Source organism: Pinus tabuliformis, chromosome X (genome assembly GCF_031772625.1).
Source record: "Pinus tabuliformis cultivar Carrire ecotype Pingquan chromosome X, CPIR1, whole genome shotgun sequence".
In the NCBI taxonomy this organism is placed as follows: Eukaryota; Viridiplantae; Streptophyta; class Pinopsida; order Pinales; family Pinaceae; genus Pinus; species Pinus tabuliformis.
In genome coordinates, this window is record NC_142308.1 from 640205100 (window position 1) to 640226889 (window position 21790).

A 21790-nucleotide genomic window follows, 5' to 3' on the forward strand; every position below is an offset into this window, starting at 1 on the left:
AAATGTAACCATTTGAGGGAGGCGTGGCGATCGCTAGATGGAGGTTTTAGGTTAGCACACTACCAATCTCATCATTTTAAATTCTCGTTAATGGTGCTAGGGTGTCCAAAGTACATCTAGTGTGAGATTGAAGGAGAGGAATTATCCTCTTCCTCCTTCCTCTAGATTCTTCTATTGTTGTTGTGTTTTGGTTCTCACTTTGTGGATCTAGAGTTTGGATTTGTTCGTCAATTAGAGTCGAGGAAGTGTGTTGTGTGTCATTGTGTAGTTGCATGGTATGGTTTTTTAACTCGAGTCTGGTATACGTCTTTGGTAACGATTTTGGAGGTAAATCTCTTTACTTCAATGGTTTTGAATTGTATCCAAGGTTGTTATTTTGTTTTATGGGAGCTCTTTGTGTGGCTCACAATTTTTCCAATTAGGGTAGCTTTTCTCAAAGTTGGTTGATTTGGTTGCATCAATACTTTGTTATGGTTATCCTTTGTCCCTGTGAGGTGGAGCTTGTGTCTGGTAGCGTCTAGTTTTGCATTGTTAGTGTTGCTCAATATTTTATGTATTGAATTTCCCCTTGCCCTTAGTCCTAGTTTTGAGTGTGTTCTTGTCCTTTGTGTGTGCCAGTTAATCTGCCTCGTAAGGTAATGGAAATTTTATTGTGGTATACCTTTTTTTGTGGGGAATTTGATAATTTGTTGCGGTATGGTCCTCTATTGTGCCAAATGGGTTATGACTTTATAATCTTTCAGTCAAGGTTACCGAGTCCATTGCTTCGTCCTTTAGCTTGTTTTGTTGGTAGACGGTCACTTAGTGGTTGTCCAAATTGTTCGTTTGTGACTTTGTTCATGCCTCCTTGTCAAAGAATGATGAGAAGAAGAGGAGGCTTAGGTATTGTTGAGAATAAGAATTTACATCTTTTTTCTTATGACTCAGTTGGGACTTTTTTTATGTGGTTCCCTTAGAAGTGAGGACGGGAATCCTCCTATTGGAATCAAAGGAGTCCGGTGAACGTCTGTATCATTCATATTTAGATATTGTTGGCAAAGACATGACTAGGATCCCTGATCCTGGTAAATTTAGGAAACACAGACTTCATTTCACGAATTCTTGCTTATTCACTAGTAGATGGATACCTTGTTATGTTTACATTTTAAGGATAACTAGGTCAAGAATTATAATGTATTATATTCACTTGAGGATAACAAGCTTATGCTCAAGAATCAACATTTCTATTTGGACAATGTGTATTCGAGATTGGCCAGGGTTGAAAGTTTTTTGGTGTCAAATTCTGCTTCAAGTGATCTCATTGACGTGCCTAGCCATCCTATTGACCCCTCGGTGGATAATTCACATGACTTGAAAATCATCTTCTCTGATCAAGAGTAGATTTCGATGGTCTTCTAATTTTTTTCTCGATTTTGGGCATCCATCTTCAAGTATGCTTTCACTTTGGTGGTTTCTACTTCATTTGTTCTATCAGGTGAGTATACAGGTTACTAGTGCATGCTTGGTGGGTGCACTGCTATGGAGAATTTTGAATTACCTATATATATATATATATATATATATATATATATATATATATATATATAAGGTATCTTTAGTGTTGTTATGTTGTGATTAATCATTGATGTCAGATGCATGCTATTCTCTTTGGATTGTCTGCAGAATTGAGAAGCTCAAAGTTTCCATTATTATGTATGCCCATGAGTTTCTAATTGCACTTCGATGCTCATGTTATTCATGAATTTTTCTATGTCATATTGGGCATTGGGTTCAATATCTTTGGTGGTCGCTATGGTATTTGTCCTTTTGGATATCTCGGTATGTTGATGGTCATACAATTCTAGAGATTATGGTAGTAAGGGTTTGTACTTGCGATTGTGATGTAAAGACATTTTTGTGTGTGCTTCGCGTGCAATATTGCAAGTATTTGTTGATATTTGTGATTTTCTATTTTGCTCCTCTCTGGTGCTTGGGTCGTGGGGAAATATGGCATTTATGTCACTTTGAACATGGGTGGCCTGATGTAGATTTCAACGGTGTTTTAGTGATCTTTGTATTTTTTGTTTCTTATTATCTAGTGGAGCTACCTATATGCATTTGTGAAACCAATTTGCACAGCAAAACTACTTTTCATTATTATAAACACATATAAATACGCCAACTATTGGTCTAAGATAGAAATACTATCTTAACCACACAATCAATATGTTGAGAGGATAAGTAATTTTTTTAACCATGAAGCCAATCGAACAAAACTTGATTTTGCTTAAGGCCCTTTCCTCCATAAATGATTTCCATCTTCAACTTAAGAAAAACTAAATCCGCACAAACCTACACCAAATTGGTGTACAAAACCCCCTTTGTTTGTGAGACAAGGGACCCGCCTCCATGCAGTGATTTGACTGCTAAGTTTTCGAAAGCATACATACTTTAACTTTGAACTTATGACCTCTTAGAATGAAACACATGCTCTAAACCTGACCTCTTAGAATGAAACACATACTCTAAACCAATTCACACTAAACAAAATAAGAATTACCGAAGTTAACCATGTTCCCACATAGAGTCACGTGTTTATAATGATTCGGTCGGAGTACCATGCAAGACTTGTCATGGTATATATAAGGGATCAAAATTGAACACATCAGAGCCCTTTAAAGGGTCTCTGGCACGTCAGAGAAGTAGGGAGAAAATTTTACCACTCAAAAAAAAAAAAAAAATTGATTTTTGTCATTTAAAAAAAAAATTGGAATAATATCTTAAATTTTTTTAAGAAGTGCTGTCAAATTGTCAACCTTTTTTTTAAATTTCATTTTTTCTGAAATTAGAATTTTAGGAATGTTGAATCTGTAAATTTCATTTCAGGTTAAAACTTAAATCCCATTTCAGAAACCCCCATTTCAAAAACAACAGTTTCCTTTTGAGTTGTTTTTTCTAATTGTGCATATGATGCAAGTTGTTATTAATTATTATGTCACAATTACCTTTTGATACCATTACATTTGGCAGTTTCTAAGTTGCTCCCATTTCAAAAACAATAGTGTCTTTTTGAGTTGTTTTTTCTAATTGTGCATATGATGGAAGTTCTTATTAATTATTATGTCACAATTACCGTTTGATACCATTACATTTGGTAGTTTCAATTGAGAGCGACTAGATGTCAATATGGGCCATGTATTAGGTCTGTAATTTCACTGGGTTGTGATTGCAGGCTGCGCAAAGCAAGGTTTGATGACGATTTAAGCTCGAGAGGAGCATAGATTCATCATTTAGCAAACGCCTCTCAAACAAGGTTCAAGCATGATTTATGCTTGGAGAGGAGCGCATTTCCGGATTCCCAATTCTTGGTATGTTTTCATATTAAAAAAGGAGATACCAAAAACATATACACCTTTGTACACTCTTTTTTTGAATCCTAAACATGTTTAGAATTTTACTGAATTTTTTCATTCACTAAACTTAAATTTGATTGAGTTACTTGTATATTGGCTTGAACGTTCTCGTCACAAAAATTTCCTACAAAATTAATCCTTATCTGAACTGGAGCAGAAATATAGGTCTCATGTTTATCCATTAATGGTAAATGCATATATATTAGTTGGTATCAGACCTGCGTTATACACAACATCCATGGGGTTCCACCATTCTACTGTGAAAAAATAAAAAGAAATTTGAAAATAATTTACTGTTGTCAATTGAATTGCTCTTTTTTTTTATGCTTTTCAATTAGAAGTGAGACCTGAATATGTGCCCTTCTAAATGAAATTAAAACCTACCCTTCAATTTTGATCACTGGTATATATGTCGGCATTTAAGCACCTTAAACAAATACTAGTGCCCCGTTTTCCAAGATGCAGGCGCCTGGCCCACCTGTTATATATGGACACAGGCAAGTCGACGTTTGTATGTTTTAATATTGAGAGGGCAGCAGTCGACGACTGCGACAACCAGGCAATCCCGGCGATTTGCAATTTCCTAATGGGGCATGCAATATCTTTCCGAATTTGCGTGTAAACGCAAGGCGGGACGAGTGACGCCTGGGATCCTCTTAATTTTTTATTTAAAATTAAGAAGCCTGCCTTGCTGTCTCCCCATCCTTAATTTTTTATTTAAAAATTGGATCATCTTTCACTATAAATGCATTTCGTTTTCATTTATCTACATCCATCCACGCCTCCCTCGATTCCTTTTGCTGCAATCATATTCCTTTACGATGGAGTTATTAACAATGCTCGTTGCCCTTATGTTGCTTTTATCTCTTCCTTTGGCTACACCAATTAACTATAATGTCCCCGCCATGTTCATTTTTGGAGATTCTCTAGCAGACGCTGGTACCTACAATTTCATTGCCAACACAACTGCTAAAGCTAATTTTCCGCCATACGGAGAGACCTTCTTCCATCGCCCCACTGGTCGTTTCTCTAATGGCCGAACTGCATTCGATTTCATCGGTATTTACCTCATCCAAACCTATTGATAGTTCTATGTTTGTTTCTTTAATGAGATTAATATACATATGAAATTTGTATTTACAGCTAGTAAGTTACGCTTGCCGTTCCCACCTCCATATCTGAACCCACGATCTAACTTCTCTCGTGGTATCAATTTCGCATCTGGCGGAAGTGGATTACTAGATTCCACGGGAAATTACTTGGTGAGTGCAAAAATAGATACATGTTCAGCCCAATTGAATATACATGTTCAAAACAAACAATTAAATGTTGTTGGTGTTTCCGGTGCAGAATATCATCCCTTTAAGTCTCCAAATACGCCAATTCGCCAACTATTCTTCGTGTCTAGAACAAAAGCTTGGAGGAGCTTATTATGCAAAAGAATATCTATCCCAGTCCTTGTATGCCATTAGCAGTGTTGGCAATGATATTGGCCTCAACTATTTGGCGAATACCACATTTCAAAAGACTACAAGTGCTAAGGATTTCGTCAAGCTGCTGCTTAGTAAATATAATGAACATTTGTTGGTACGTACTTTATTTTATCAGTTTACTGCCCGATGTTTCCATTATGTTAGATTTTGGGGGTATTTTCTTATCCGTGGTGAATGCTGCAGAGCCTATACAGTAAGGGGGCAAGAAACTTCATTGCATTAAACTGCCCTCTTCTGGGTTGTACTCCAAATTCAAGGCTCGTAGGAATGAAGGCATATAAAGGTGGATGTCTGGAAACTGCAAATAGGTTGGCTGTGGCATATAATCATGATCTCAGGCTGCTCGTCGACCAGCTGAATAAAAAATTAGACGGAGCAACGATCCTGCTCGTTAACGCTTATGATTTCGTATTAAAGATAGTTGAACACGGAAAATCCTATGGTAAAATTCAGTGGCTTGGCTTGTGAATTGTTGACGAAGGACAAAAATGGGGCTTTGATTGCAGGTTTTGAAAACACGACGTCTGCTTGCTGTGGAGCGGGGCCCTTTAACACGGCTGTGTCTTGTGGGTTGGAGATTCCGAAGAATAAGCGTGGAGAGTACAAAGCCTTTCTTTGCAAGCGGCCAGAGAAATATGTGTTTTGGGATGGAACCCATCCCACTGAAAAAATCTATGAGATGGTTTCTGACCAGATTTGGCAAGGGAAAACATCCTTCATCACACCTTTCAATCTCGAAACACTGCTGCACAAACATTGAAGAGGAGATTCTGAGATCATTATTTTGGTTGACTTTGTAATTTGGTAGTGGTGAAGATTTAAAGCATTTGTTTACTTGCAACTTCCCTCGTCGTAGTTGAGTGGGCCATAATTGTATACAGAGCCTCTTTGCTCCGTAGACAATTAATATAATTAAAGTGATTGGTATGAGATTATAAAAGTATTTATTTTCTGTGTTCATGACTTTTTCCAATAAAATCTACACTCTATAATAGCATATTGGAATATAGACGTTCTCTTTTTTATTATATAATTTTAAAAAATCAATAATAATACAAGAGCCTTTTAATTTGCTCCATAGACCATTGGTATGAGATTATAAAAGTACTTATTTTCTGTGTTCATGACTTTTCCAATAAAATCTATAAAATCTAACCTCTCTCTATAATAGCATATTGGAATCTAGACTTTTTTTATTATATAATTTTAAAATATGAATAATATAAATAAAGTTAAATGTAATAATAAATAAAATATTTCTACCCATAAATATTATATAATATAAAAATGTAACTTAATATTTTAATATTATTAAAACAATCCCTATAATATTGCTTGTTTTTTACTTCTATCCAAAGATATGTTGTATTTAAATAGATAAATAAAACATTAATATAGAAAGTTGTTATTGTTTCTAAAACATTAACCATGAAAACCTCATTTATGAATTTTTCTTTTCCTACCAATAAGATAATATAAAAACTAAAAATAAAATGCAAAGATAATATTTCCATTTCCTTTATCTATTGCCCTTATGCATATACATTATAATCAAATTTAAATATAATATTTCCATATAATTTATTTATTGCCATTATGTATATACATATAAAATAATATTTATACATTTAAGATAATGAAATTCAAATATAATATTTTCATATTGTTTATCTATTATGTACATTTATATAAAACAATTAAATAAAATATTTTTTTATTTAATAATTACTAGAGATTTGTGAGTCTTTTTATGTTTACCATCATGTTATATATAAAGTTAACATATTGTGCATGTTTATATACATTTGAAAGTAAAAAAACTTCAATTGGAAGTCATTTTCGAGGAAATACACTATTCCAAGGGGCATCCAAGCTAGACCTACCTTTGCACAAACTTGGTGATAACATTCTACTAGACCTAGCTTTGCACAAACTTGGTGATAACATTGCACTAGGCGATGTTTTTTTCTTCCATCCAATAAATGGGTTGGCCCAAACCTAGGCTCAATCACTCAAAAATTAAGGAAGACAATTATTGCAGTATGACTTGTAGCCCAATGGTGAGACACTCACACACACCGAGACGACTCCACTCACTCTTATATTTTCCAAGCCAACAATCACATACATATATATAATTACAATCTAGTTGAACAAAATTATAGAATATAGGATCTAAAAACTAACAAGGACTAATTAGGACAATTAGTCCAAACAATTCTCTAACAACACATAACAAATTCTAATAATAGGAGATTCTATATTTATTCATTATTTTGACACTCCCCATTAATGGAGGAATGCGTTTTCTACCACTCCCAAGTGATTCCTACATACTTCAAAATTTTCCTTTCCAAGAGGCTTTGTAAAGATGCCAACCACATTTTCATTGGTATTACAATAGACTGAACCAAATTCTTTGGATTACATCTTTTCCCTAACAAAATAATAGTGACTCTCAATGCGTTTTGATCTTGCATAGTATACAAGATTATTGGCTAGTTTCATGGAGATTTGATTATTACATTTGATAATTGTTGTTTTTTTCTGTACTTCTCACACATCTTCAAGAACTTGCCTTGACCAACTTGCTTCACAAGTAGAATTACACAAAGATTTCTACTAAACATCAGTTGATGATAAAGAAATATTTGGTTGCCTCTTGTTGCTCCATACCACAATCCCAAATCCAAGCATGGATGCATATCCTGAGGTTAGTCTTATATCATTAGGATTTCCGACCCAATCTAAATAAGAATATCCTGCTACCTCAACATCAAAATTATTAGTATATTTAATACCAAAGTTAGAAATTCCTTTCAAATATCTAAGGACTCTCTTTACTGCTTTCCAATGGCTTGCAAGAGGTTTGGCAATGAAATAACTTAGGATGCTAATTGAATATGCTATGTATGGCATGATTGTAGTGAGATATTTTAGATTCTCCACCAACTAATGATATGGTGTATCATCCACCTATATTGCCTCATCATCAATGTAGTGTTTGGAATTTTGTTCTAAATGTATTGATACAACCTTACATTAGTCCATTTTGAATCTTTTGAGTAGCTCCCTATTATATTTTCTTTGCATAACCACTGACTAGCCATCTTATTTCCATATTTCAATACCTTAGAAACAATGTAATTCACCAAGGTATTTCATTTCAAAGACCTATAATAGTTGTCCTTTAACTCCATTAATTAGCTTAGAATCATTTCTTACTATAATAACATCATTAAAAAGCACGAAAATGATAGCAACATGCCCCTTGGAACACCCTCCTCCCACATCTACCCAAGTAACCGACCAACCAAGGTAAACATGTGATGAGAAGTTACGATGATATGACTTGACCTCCTAAGTCACCTTAAGGAAGTGGAACCGATGGAAAGAAACCACACAAACCCTCCACATCATCAACACGACTCCCAGGAACCATCCCCACCACTCAGGTAACCAGCCCCTGAGTCCCACTAAGATTTTAAACCATTAAAATTTTGGATGCTCCCTTGATATGGGCATGCATGCATCTAGAGGGATATGGATGCTCCCACAACATGGTATGGCAACGTCTAGGGAATTTTATACCCAATATTGTGCCTATGTCCCCATGATCTGAGTCACCTTTTCAGGCCGACAACCTAGGCCACTACCCAGAACTCAATGACACCTTCAGAATCCACAATTTACATAATAACAAGACTTATAAACCAAAAAATAACTTTGGGACTAGGCCTGACCATCCCCATCTGAGACTGACATTTTTTCAAACACTTGGCATTAATGCAATCTACAGGAAATGAATATAAGAAAGAGCACAAAGGATTGATAATTGATGTGGAACTTGAAAAGAAGGACCACCACCCTATTCCCTTAACTATTTTGACATCAATTAGGTCTCGCATCCATTATCCTTTCAGTTACAAGTACATACATGAAATAACCATGATAATAACTAGTCATGTAACCATTCTTAGATACAACATTAAACCATGAAAATAACAATGAGATAACAGTCACTAAAGCCACATATTAACAAGTACAAACACAAAATAATTTATCTTTTATTAAAAATAGGCAAAGTAGACAAGGTTCAAGACTTCCACGTACCACCAAACCATAGAAATGGTTAAACCAAATCTTTCTTTCAGCGAGTCACCATTGTGCCATATTCCAAGCATGAATGTGGGATCTCATGGATTAAACAATCCAAAAACAACCAATGGAATCTAGAGGTTAAACCACCCCCACCTTCACTAAACTGTGATCTCACCAAAACCGGCACTAAGATCACAAAACCAAACTGAGCTCGGAATGCCTCTGGACTCCAACACTATCTTTAAGGAATTTTCTCTCTCCATGTCTCTCAAGCCTTACCGCAATCCACAGCGGATCACTAGGCCCTAAACTAAGAGTCCATCCTCAGGCTTTACCCTATATCTCGCCAAACCTAGTCAAGGGATTCCTAGGCCTTTGGGAATTTTCTTAAGACCAACATCGCCCCAGATTCTGAAACTGTACAACAATTCCAAATCTCAAAACTGAGAAAACAATCCCATCACACCATGGCTATCTGGAAAAAGGCAAGGCTAGGCTAAAAACCACTGTCATAACCCAACAAAACCATGCCACCAACAACAAGAGAACCATACACCAAGATTCTTTCTTGATTGATCCTGGCTTTCCTTCCTTTCTCCAAAGCTAGAGTGATCCAAGAAAACTCTATGTCTCCAAGAGTGAGAGAGAGAGAGAGAGAGAGAATAATGGGAGAGCTCCAAACTGAACTGACAAAAGGTACCAACTGATCCTCATAATACTTTTTATTAATTATGCCTCTATTTTCTTCATTTTCCATTATTTTCCTTCAATTTCCTCCTCACATGCAACTTGTCACCTTTCACCTTCCTTTTCTCCTAATTTCCACTATTTTCATAAATAAATGTGCCAAAAATTCCACTTTTCCTTTTCAATTCCTTTTCCATTTCCTTTGCTAATTTCCTTAGCCATAATAAACCAAATGAACACCCACACTAGGGTGTCTTCTCCAACATTCATCTCTGGACACGTGTCCCTTAACTGTTGTCTTATTTTTCCTTTATTAACTTTTATTACATGAACTTTTAACGAGGGGCTATTATAGACCCTTCCCCCTTGGGGAACATCGTCCTTGGTGTTAAACCACACCAAGACCCCAACAAAACTACTGAAAAGAAAAAACATTACCCATGGAGCTTTATAACCTAGCTTGTTGCAGTATTTACAATGGATGACCTGTTCAAAAGAAAAACATCATGACAACATGACAACATACCAAATACTGGAGCTTTATAATACAACTCATTATGGTATTTCCAATAACCACATATACACATATGCACTTTTGCTAAACCAACAAATAAAAGAATATGATTCCCATATCAATCAACAAGGGAATCCAGAGGCTCACATCACCACCATTAAAATAATACCAAGATTCACTTCCTTCCCAGGAAGTCTGGAATCCATTGCAAGGTCAAGTCTGCATCTAGAGCTATGATCCTGTGCCACTTGTCCTCTCAGTGAACAATTACCAGATCATTGTTCCAGGGCACACTCCCATTATGCATTTGATTCCATCTAGCAACACTAATGACAAAAACAAATCCATGCTTGACTTTCCCTTCTCTGCTACACAATCCCTCGAGTAATCTCATCACCCCCTTATGTGTAGCCACTCACCTTCCATGTTTCCTGACATCCCCTATCCCGAGCGATCCATACCTTGGCAAGGATTCCTTGCATAGGAAGATTAAATAACCAAGGCATATACCTTCATGAAAACCATCATACCAATCATAACATGCTCATGGAAATCAATGGGCTTTATAGGGTACCAGTGTCTCACAATGGCCCTACTCCTGAAGTATTTTACTAGCATGTTACTGCATGTTCTAATGCCTTTTTTTATTGTTTCTAATGCTTGCTATCAGTTTTGACCACCCAACCGGGCATTTCATGCTTTCCTATACCAAGCACAAAATTTCCATTATATTTAAATAAATTGAAATAACTTCAAATCATACCTCATTGGTGGTCCGTCAATAAGGTACACTTGCAATCCTATTTACTTCGTGTCACAACAAATCAAACTAGAATATTTGATCAAATCATTATTTATAAACATATCACATCATGTTAGCTCAAAACACAACCATCATAGATCAAAATCATAAATCACATGTAACCACCACAAACCAAAAGCATAGATCACGTATAATTATCATAGACCATAATCAAAAATCACATGCATAAAATATTGATACTTATCCTTTAATCAATCATTAGCTTCTATTTTTTCTATATTTTGTATGCACATTGGATCGGCTACCACACTCGAAAAACACCTAGTTCCTTCTCTTCAACCATGTGCACATACACATAGTGTAAATCACACACATATAGCTACACACAACATACAATGCCATGCGATACATGCACCTACACCTAACATACAACACATACACTTACACCTAGTGTACAACATAACATAATACATATACGTACACAAAGTACAACACAATGAATACACATGTCATGATACCATGACTACACCATGCACATACCTAATACCGTATGTACACAATACAACATGTATGACATGCACATAATACCACATGTACACTAATAACACATGTACAACCTATACATAGCACCACCTGCACAATTTTTACACAACATCACATGTACATGGCACCACCTACACAACACCACATGTACATCATATCACATGTACAATGTGTACACAACTCGACACGTGCACAACACCACATGCACGACATGTACATGACACCACATGTACACAACACCATATGCATGACATGTACATAGCACCACCTACACACGACACCATATGTACAACATGTAAACGACACTAGATGCTCACAACACCACTTGTACAATCATGTACATAGCACCACATGTACATAACACCACATGTACATAGAACCACATGTACAACATGCACATAACACCATATGTACATAGCACTTTATATACAACATGTACATAACATTGCATATCCAACATGCCCACAACACCATATGCAGACAACACCACATATCCAACATGCACAAAATATGATATGTATACAACACCACATATCCAACATGTACATAGCACCATCTATACCCATATTGCCTCTACCAAGAAACCTTGCTTCATGTGTCTCTCTTCCATCCATGCTTATCTTAGCATGCTGCAGAGCACATCGTTTTCATTCCACTGATGTATCCTTCAATGTTACCTATCATAACATAAACATAGGCATAATACAAACATACAATATCAATTCATATCCACATGATACCGACCTCACATATTTGTCATGACTACTCTTCCCACTTGATTCCTCATAAATTACGAACTTCTTCATGACATTCACCCTCATAAGCAATCATTCATTCACAACAATGATCCTTGGTGACCATGTTAGACAACGACATACATACATACATGTATACATATAAACATAAACATGATCCTTGATGACCATGTTAGATAACGACATATATACATACATGTATACATATAAATATCAACATGATCCATGATTACCCTATCAGATAACAAGGTGCATACATACATATATGCATATAAACATTAGCCTAAAGAAATCATGAATCATGATCACATCATAATTACTAGATATCATAAGGCCAAGGTTAAGAGAACTTCCTTTATTCATACACAACATGCAAAATATTGAGAACAACAGTTTCGAACATAGCCAATGCATCTGAAATCTCTAAATATTTATATATTGTTTTTCTATATAACTACCTCTCCATACTAACACAATATTTTTTTTCTATATAAATACTTCTCTATGCTAACACAACAACCTTGTTTAATTTTTCAAAATTTTGAAATTTTTAAGTCAATTTGGCAAAAAAAAAATTGGTTACATCTTCAATTTTTGTTATTTAAAATGCATTTTTGAATGCACAAGTGAATTCAAGACTTAGAAAAAATTATAGAGAACTCACACTCCGTTATAGCTGAAACCAACCCATCTAAATAGACATGCTACCAATTTAAACATAGTTTTTATATCGACTTCTAAACTTGGAGATGTGTTAGATGGGCCAATCCTAGCTACACGACTTGAGTTTATACAATATCGAAATGGGCAACTCTATATTGCTTAACATGAAGTTGCACAACTTCTTCAATTTAAATCAATGTACATGGATCTCTTGTAATATCCATTTTCTTGTTCTAAGTTGCTTTCTTAACATGAAGCTGCACAACTCCTTCAATTTAAATCAATGTACATGGATCTGTTATAATATCCATTTGCCTGTTATAAGTTGCACAACAAGAAGATGAGAAACTCCAAGTTGTGGAACCTAAAATTACTCAACTTCTTTAAATTTGAATCCATGAAGATGAAGATGGACCTCTGTTAGTGTCCATCCTAAGTTGCTTAAATTGTATCCATAAATATTGGCAGCTCGTGCATAACCTAATCACAATTTTAACTACTTTTGTTTCTTAACTAACAATATTGGGTCGTCCCTGTGCAGTTTGCAATGATGTTTAATGACACCTTGAGATTATATCCCGTAGCTGCATGGAACATAAGACATGAATTTAAGGACTTGAAACTGGGACAATATATGGTGATTCCCAAGGGTGTGAATTTGATGGTCGACATTTTATGTGTCCACAAAAATCAAAAGTACTAGGGTGGCGATGCAAATGTGTTTAGGCCTGAGCACTTCAAATATTGAGTTGCAATAGCTGTAGACAATCATACGATGGCCTTCCTACCCTTTTGGAGTGGGTTGCGAGTCTGCATTGGCCAAAATTTTTCACTTCTAGAAGCCAAGTTGGCTATATCCATCATCCTGAAACACTTGAAATTCACATTTTCTCCATCGTATAGGCACAACATGGTGGCATTCACCGCTGTCATTCTGCAACATGAGATACCAATTATGGTCGAGTGGGTTGATTCAAGCTAAAATCTTGCTTGCTTACTTTACATGGCAGAGATAAGATGTTACTGAAATCTTTCTCAGACATTGATGTTGTTCAATGACTTAGGGATATGTATCGCCATGCTCACACAAAGGCAATGATGAAATATTTTAACGCACATGCATCCATTATATGTAACATGCATAATAACTTTAAATTTTTAATTTTATATGGAGATTTCATTTATAATCTCCTGGATCTTCTCCTTGTATATTTATGGTTACTCACTTTCCGTTATGGATTTGTATAAAATAAAAATAACTAACCTATAGTGTGTTTTTACTATCAATTCATATCATAGCTCTAAACACAGATGGTGGCTTGACAAGCTGCATGAATGTAGATAAAGTCAAAGCTTTGACCAGGAGCAAGGGATTGACATAAATTGCAAGAAGAGCCCCCTTGTTTTAGTCAGATCCCAAATAGGACCATACAATCTTTTAATTGAGAGCTTGATGTCCTTTGAACTGAGATCCAAGTTAGGATTGTTTGCATCAATTCTATATGCCTTGTGAGGTGTGGTCATGTCTTCTCACCTTTGCCAAGATTTATGGTCTGAGTTGCCATCACCCACCTAAGGAAAAGAAACACCAGGAAGATCCACAGATAATATATTAGTATAAATATTTTTATAAGCTAAATAAGATGAATTATGAGGTCTTCCTTATCAGAAACTAACCTCTCCATACAACAAATCAGGCTTTGTATGTGCCTTGCAAAAATAATGTGTCCCCCATCTAATAGCCTCCATCAAATGATCCAACTCACCACCGTTGGCCAATTGTTTGCTATATTCAACAACACTCCATGAGAGCATGGTGACTATAACTTGTTAACTGCTACTAAACCAAGTGTTATAGTCCCCTCTACAAGTCACAAGGGTCAATCTACTTTGTCAGATACCATAGATGAAGCTCTGTGGTATACTTGATGAGGGTAGTTGCTTCCATAGCAAACCATGTACCTTGTGGATCTTGGATTGTCTCCGAGAATGTAATATATTTGCAAGGGAACATAGGCAAAAACCTTTAGTAATTTACTCAAGTACCCAATTTATATGCTAGCATTTTTTTTTTGAAAACCCTAATCCACACGGCCCAAAACCTGTATATTGGACTAGACAATGGAAACCAAAAGCAAGCAAGGAACACTTCTCGAAGAAAAAAAACATAATCATTTGTTGTTGGTAGCTACTAGGATTGGCAAGCATGTTGTAAGAGACCTCAAATGCATATGTGATATTGAGAAAAAAATAGAAGCTCCGAGGGTTGCGTAGCTCCACGCGAGTAATGAATGTTCTTGTGAGCACTAGTGAGGCAATCAGAGTAGACTGTAAGGAGAAATCATGCACTTGTCACAAACTAGATGTTGTTCAATTTCTCCCAAAACAGGAGGCCACCTGGAGTTTTCTGTACAATATTATTGCCTTTTTGCAAGCACTAACACATGAAAGGCTCTGCATTTTCCAAATATTTTTGTAGAACAACATTACTCTTCCCACCTCTATCTTGCATGGGGAAATGCAACAATTTAAATGAACATTCAGTCTAGTGAAAATCATCCAATCATGGAGACAATATCACTGGATCAGAGAAACAAGTAACATATTCTAAATTAAAGAGAAAGATAGTGACACTGGCTCAACGGAAACATAGTGTCTAATATAAATACAAAGGTTTCATCATTACCCACCTTGGAGGTGAGGACCTGAACTCCATCATACTTCAAATCCTTATTTTCATGATAGTTTTGTAGAATAGCATTACTCTACCCACCTCTACCTTGCATGAGGAAATGCAACAATTTAAATGAACATTTAGTCCAGTGGCTCAACGAAAACATAGTGTCCAATATAAATACAAATATTTCATCATCAGCCACCTTGGGGGCGAGGACATGTACTCTAGCATACTTCACATCCCAACTAAATTCAGTCATTTGCCATCGTGTTCCACCTAGAGACCTCATAAAACATGATATACTTGATCAATGGTGCACCATAGTCATGACCATCTTGGTGCCCTACCGGAGCTCTTGTGACCAAAGAAATAAACCACTACAAGAGCCATCAAAGAACCTACAAAACTAATCAAACTTAGCAGATTTAGTTAGGTAGTTAGAGGTGTTAGAGGTAGTTAGAGGCGGTGGATGAATGATGAAATGGCTTAAAATATTTTAATAGTCTAACATTATATCTAATGGTGCAAACACATGCACAATGGAAACTAAGAGAATTGCTTTCAGAAGAAAACTAATAATTAATTAACTTATATTATTTGAATAAATTGTTAATTCATTATAATAAATGATAGATATGTAAAGTATTTAAAAATGGGCCTATTTTCATTAATTAGTTTATGTTATTATAGAAAATTTTAATTTACATTTATTTTAAATAATTTAATTTATATTTATTTTAAATATTATTATTTAATACAATGACAAATATCAATATTTCATATAATTTTTAGTATGTACTTAATAAATGTACTAGAACATATTCCAGCACTTATTACAATTAGTGGTGAGTGCCAGTATTGCAGCAAGAAAATTGCAACTCCTGGGCTGCCAACTTTACTTTTATCAACTCGGTAGTTTGTAACAAACTTGGAAGCGTCGGTGTTGTATGCACAAGTACTAGTTCGCACTGCAGGTTGTCACTTGGCCAGCTGGCACGAGATCACTAGAAGCTTAAACCAACTTCTATAGACTTCAAAAGAAGCTTTATGTGTCATGAAAGAAGGGAAAAATTACTCTACAGAAGCTATTCTAATTATAGAAAGGAGAAAGATTGGAATGTAAAGAAAAACCTAATAAACCCTAATTAACAAGCGAATTCTACTTTTGCCAAAAACACTATGAAAACCATGAAAGAAATTCCATTACCCACTCAAGGAGGTAAACAACATCTAAACATGTTATTTTTGGAAGTAAATAAGAAAAAAAACATATGATTGGATTTTTATGTGTTTTATGTGAATTTGACATGCATCTAATTTATTGGGTGTAAGTGTGGCAGTGAATAGGTGGCGTTAGAGGGTTGTTTTTGAGCTTGGGAGGATGTAGGATGGTTTGGATGGGTCTTAGGAGGTCTCAGGTGGCCTTTTGGAGGCTTTTCCCACACTCGGCCTTCAAAAGAAAGCCTACAAAAAAAACTACAGGAGGACACATGGAAACTATAGGAGGAAAATAGGGAAACTACAGGAGGAGGCCAAAAATTCCGCTATTTTTAGGGTGTAAGAGTGGGTGGAAAAGGTGGATGAAGGTTGGAGTGAGGTGTTAGGGTGCATAAGGTCTACCGTGAATCACCAGGAGAGAGAAATATGTTTGGGTTTGCTCAAGGAGAGAGGAAGAAGTTCTATGAAAAATGCAGCAAACTAGGGCAGAATTGAGGTGAGACATGGGATACCTATAGGGCATGGATCAGATGGAGAGAGTGATTTCTGGTAAGCTTTCCTACTGCTGAAAGAGATCTGCTGCATAGAAACTGATAGTCAACCAAGAAAATCAAGCAACAAATGAAATGAGTGCATCTTAGGAAAAACAGAGTTTTGCATTAAAAAATGGTTTAAACTATGATGTATGAAAGGAAATGTTGAGAAATGTTGCAAGAAAGGAAAGCATGGAAAAGGAATATTGCAAATCAGGAAGTGAGCATGATAAAGGAGATCTAAAGCAAAGAAAAACTGGACTATCAACCTACTAAAGAGCTGCAAACACTAGAAGTCCTAGGAATGAGGAAAATTTGTGTTTTTGGGGTAGCAAGGGAGACTTTACCTCAAATCATGGTCCTAAAGGGAGGAAGAGAGGCCAAGGCACTATTTCTACCCTTTCGAATCTTTTCTGATCACTGCTTAACCTCCTATAGAAAGCACAAATGGAAGTAAACTACTAAATCATAAAAAACAACCTATTCTTAACCATAAGGAAAATACATCTAACAACAAATTAATCTACAAACTGAAGTAAAGCATACAAATACAGGTAAAGAGAAGCTTGGCTACTGGGATTAGGCCCTAATCCAAGAGCTTCCACCCTCTGAGGTAACTCAATGCTAGCTCAAAAAGGATTCCATATTCATTATCAAAACAATAGCAAGATTACATGAAACTGTCACAAAATAGTAAGCTCAAAATTTGAGCAGAGTTTACATAAGCCAAAAAAAATATAACCCTAGTGAGGCCCTAGGCCTCTCTACTTATACATATAAAGCTACCAACAACTTCCTTAAAATTAGGGAGGCTTGGCTCCCAAAACTCGAGATAACTCTCAATCATCTTCCACTTGCTCGGCTGCCTTCTAGTGCATGATTCGGCTGCTTGTACTCCAAGCCGAATGAAGGGGAATTTGAAGTGAGGAGCAATAAATGAGGGGGATTCCCTCCTATAAGTCCTCTCCTCTATCTACTTCGAGTTATTGCTGCAGTTCGGCCACTAGATCCTTGACTTTGACCTCAAAATCCATCAATAATCTGCATTAAATACATGTTAGACCGCATGGCATGATAACTAACTCAACTCACCCTATAAGCATAAATATAATCATAAAATCATACAATAAGCTAAGAGAATGGTTGATTTGACTAGGTTAGGAGGTAAAACGAACCCATATAATTACCCATTTATGAGGCTCATCATCACCCCCTACTGAAGGTGTTTCTCATCCTCTGAGCAACCTAGTCAATCTCTTCATCTTTTATGGCCCTGGTGGCCTCCCTAGCATTCCAAGCGTTTGATGTGGTCTTCTCATGTTCTCCATAAAATCCTATTGTTCCATCTACGTCCTTCCACTTCTCCTTCTCCTTTTCTTCTCTTTTGCCTTCCAACATGCCTAATAGGAGTGGAGGACTCAGTTTGAGGCCAATCTAGTTGACCTTTAGCCTTTGGATGGAGTGCTTGTACATTGGCACTCTTTTGAATTCTTCCCTCAGCCTCATTGGGGAATGGTATTCTATGATCTGCAAGCTATGGGGTAGGGTGTTCCATGTTCTCATGCATGCATGCACACAATCATCCCCAAGTAGCCTTTGCATTGTAGGTTTTAACCCCGTACAGAAATTACCTGCATACGAATTCTAAAACATAGAAAATAAACAATGCAAGAGCATAACACATAAAACACATATACACAGAGATTTTCCCCTGGATCCCAAAACCGGGACTACCAGCTCGATTTTTCATTATGTTCCTTTCAATGTTATAATACATATTTATACATGCCGAAGCATCTAATACCATGGACTAAAAAACCATCGCGTCCAATACCATGGACCAAAAACCATCGTGTCCAAAAAAGAACATGTGTGAAAATCATGCACAAAACCATAGGTGGGTCCGCCCAACCTAACATAGGGTCCAAAACCAAAATTTTCCTGGGCGCTAGCCCGTACCCCATAAAGCGGGGTTACAGGTACACCTCAAACCCCCTGTTAACTATGTGGAAAGAATATAACACAACCCAACATTCTCCCACATGTTGTTTTCTTTCCACAGGGGGCCACAAGAGTGCTTAGTCATTTTTCCAGCCCTAAAATGCCCATTGTCTCTCTACACCAAGAGAACTTCTCAAAGCTCATAGATTTTGTCAATGCATCTGCAGTATTCTTCAAAGTGTCCACCTTTACCAGCAAAACCTTTTTGTCTTCTATCATATCCCTTACAAAGTGATACTGAACATCAATGTGCTTAGTCTTTGAATGATATGCAGGGTTCTTTGCCAAGAAAATTTCACTTTGGCTGTCACAGTCTATCCTTATAGCTTCCTGTACTAACCCCATACTTGAACACAATCTCTGTAACCAAACTGCTTCCTTTCTTGCATGAGTGGCTGCCATGTATTCTGCCTCTGTAGTTGAGAGTGCCACTATAGATTGTTTCTTACTCATCCAACTGATTGCACCTCCAAATAGGTTAAACACATATCCACTTGTAGATCTTCTCTAATCCAGATCTCCAGCCCAATCCGCATCAACAAAGCCACGAATATCCAACACTCTGTCTGATCTTGGTCTTCCTTGGTAGCACAAATCATAATCACTAGTGCCACGCAAATACCTGAAAACCTGCTTCACAGTTGTCCAATGCTCCTTCCCTGGTTTTGACATAAACCTGCTCAATACTGCCACTGCATGTGCAATGTCTGGTCTAGTACAGACCATTGCATACATTAGGCTACCGAATGCACTTGCATATGGAACACGGGACCTGTCCTCTTCCTCTTCTTGTGTCTTGGGACATTTCTCAGCAGATAACCTCACACCAATAGGAATAGGAACCTTCACTGGTTTACTATCCTGCATATTAAACCTCCACAGTGTTTTTTCGGCATACTTCCTTTGGTTTAACCAGAGCTTCCTCTTTTCCTGATCTCTTTTAATTTTCATGCCCAAAATATAGTTTGCAGCACCAAGATCTTTCATGTCAAATTTGGAGGACAATTGGGTCTTCAAATCCTGTATAATTTCTTTGTCATTCCAACCAAAACATATCATCCACATACAAGACCAGATAAATAACATGGTCACCAATTAATTTAAAATACACATAGTGATCTGCTTTGCTTCTGGTGAAGCCAAGTCCCCGTATAAATGTATCAAATTTCTGATACCACATCCTTGGTGATTGTTTTAACCCTTACAAAGACTTCTTTAACTTGCATACTTGTTCTTTCTTACCCTTCACCGCAAAGCTTTTACCGCAAAGCCTTTGGGTTGCTTCATGTAGATCTCCTCCTCCAAATCCCCGTGAAGAAATGTTGTCTTCACATCCATCTATTCTACCTAAAAATCAAAAGAAGCAGCAACAGATAAAAGTAATCTAATAGAAGTTACCTTGGAAACATGAGAATAAATATCACCAAAATCAATTCCTGGCACCTGGGAATAACCTTTTGCTACCAACTGTGCTTTGTATTTCTCCACTTTTCCTTCTGCATTTGTCTTCTTTTTGAAAACCCATTTGTTGCCAATGGGATTCCTTTCATTCGGCAACTCCACCAGATCCCAAGCCTCATTTTTGTGTAAAGATGCCATTTCATCAACCATGGCCTCTTTCCATAGTTTTCCATCCTCTGAATCCACTACTTCCTTCATAGTTCTGGGGTCATCATCAGTAACAGACAAAGCAAAATTTGAACAGAAAGCAGATGGACTATACCTTTCTAGCTGCCTTCTTTCTCGAACTAATCTTCTCACAGCCGGAGTTTGTGGCTCTTCATCTTCTGATTCCTCATCTACTGTAGAGTCTGATTCTTCCTCCTTTAGCTCAAACTCTATCTTCTCAGGTTCCTTTGGTTGGACTTCATGTTTAATAACATATTTTATCTCTCTGAACACCACATCTTGGATGTATACAACCTTCTGTGTGATTGGGTTCCAAAGCTTATAACCCTTTAAACCATCCTTATACCCAATAAAGATGCACTTTTCAGATTTACTATCCAACTTGGTTCTTTTCTCCTTTGGAACATGTACATATGCATCACATCCAAATACCCGTAGATGTGAAAGAGAGGGTTTCTTACTATTTAGTACCTCTTGTGGAGTCTTATCCTCCAACACTGATGAAGGTGACCTGTTGACCAGGTAACATGCAGTATCCACCGCCTCTGCCCAGAATTAGTATCCTAACCCAACACCACTGAGCATTCTTCTTGCCCTTTACATTAACGTCTTGTTCATTCATTCTGCAACTCCATTTTGCTGAGGTGTATATGGAGTAGTCTTCTGTCATGCTATACCGCACTTCTTGCAGAATTCTTCAAATTCCTTACTACAAAACTCTCCACCATTATCTATCCTCAACACTTTTATCTTCTTCTCTGTCCATTTTTCCACTAGAGCCTTAAATTCTTTAAACCTGTCAAAGACTTCAGATTTCTTCT

The 21790-nt window shown here is 36.6% G+C and overlaps 1 protein-coding gene across 1 annotated transcript; it reads left to right on the plus strand.

Moving 5' to 3' along the window:
- The first annotated feature begins 4213 nt into the window (after nucleotides 1-4213).
- LOC149141617 (GDSL esterase/lipase 6-like) lies at nucleotides 4214-5797 on the plus strand. The gene is made up of 5 exons (XM_089450782.1): nucleotides 4214-4451; nucleotides 4536-4654; nucleotides 4743-4979; nucleotides 5069-5327; nucleotides 5392-5797. The coding sequence occupies exons 1-5, from the start codon at nucleotides 4214-4216 to the stop codon at nucleotides 5643-5645; spliced, it is 1107 nt and encodes a 368-aa protein (XP_089306908.1). The 3' UTR covers nucleotides 5646-5797.
- Nucleotides 5798-21790: the final 15993 nt, after the last annotated feature.

Excerpts from the sequence above, each read along its gene's own strand:
- LOC149141617 (XM_089450782.1), top strand. The coding sequence starts at position 4,214 with ATGGAGTTATTAACAATGCTCGTTGCCCTTATGTTGCTTTTATCTCTT. Across the intron at positions 4,980-5,068 it reads AATATAATGAACATTTGTTG|AGCCTATACAGTAAGGGGGC; the intron begins GTACGTACTTTA and ends TGAATGCTGCAG. Across the intron at positions 5,328-5,391 it reads TGAACACGGAAAATCCTATG|GTTTTGAAAACACGACGTCT; the intron begins GTAAAATTCAGT and ends CTTTGATTGCAG.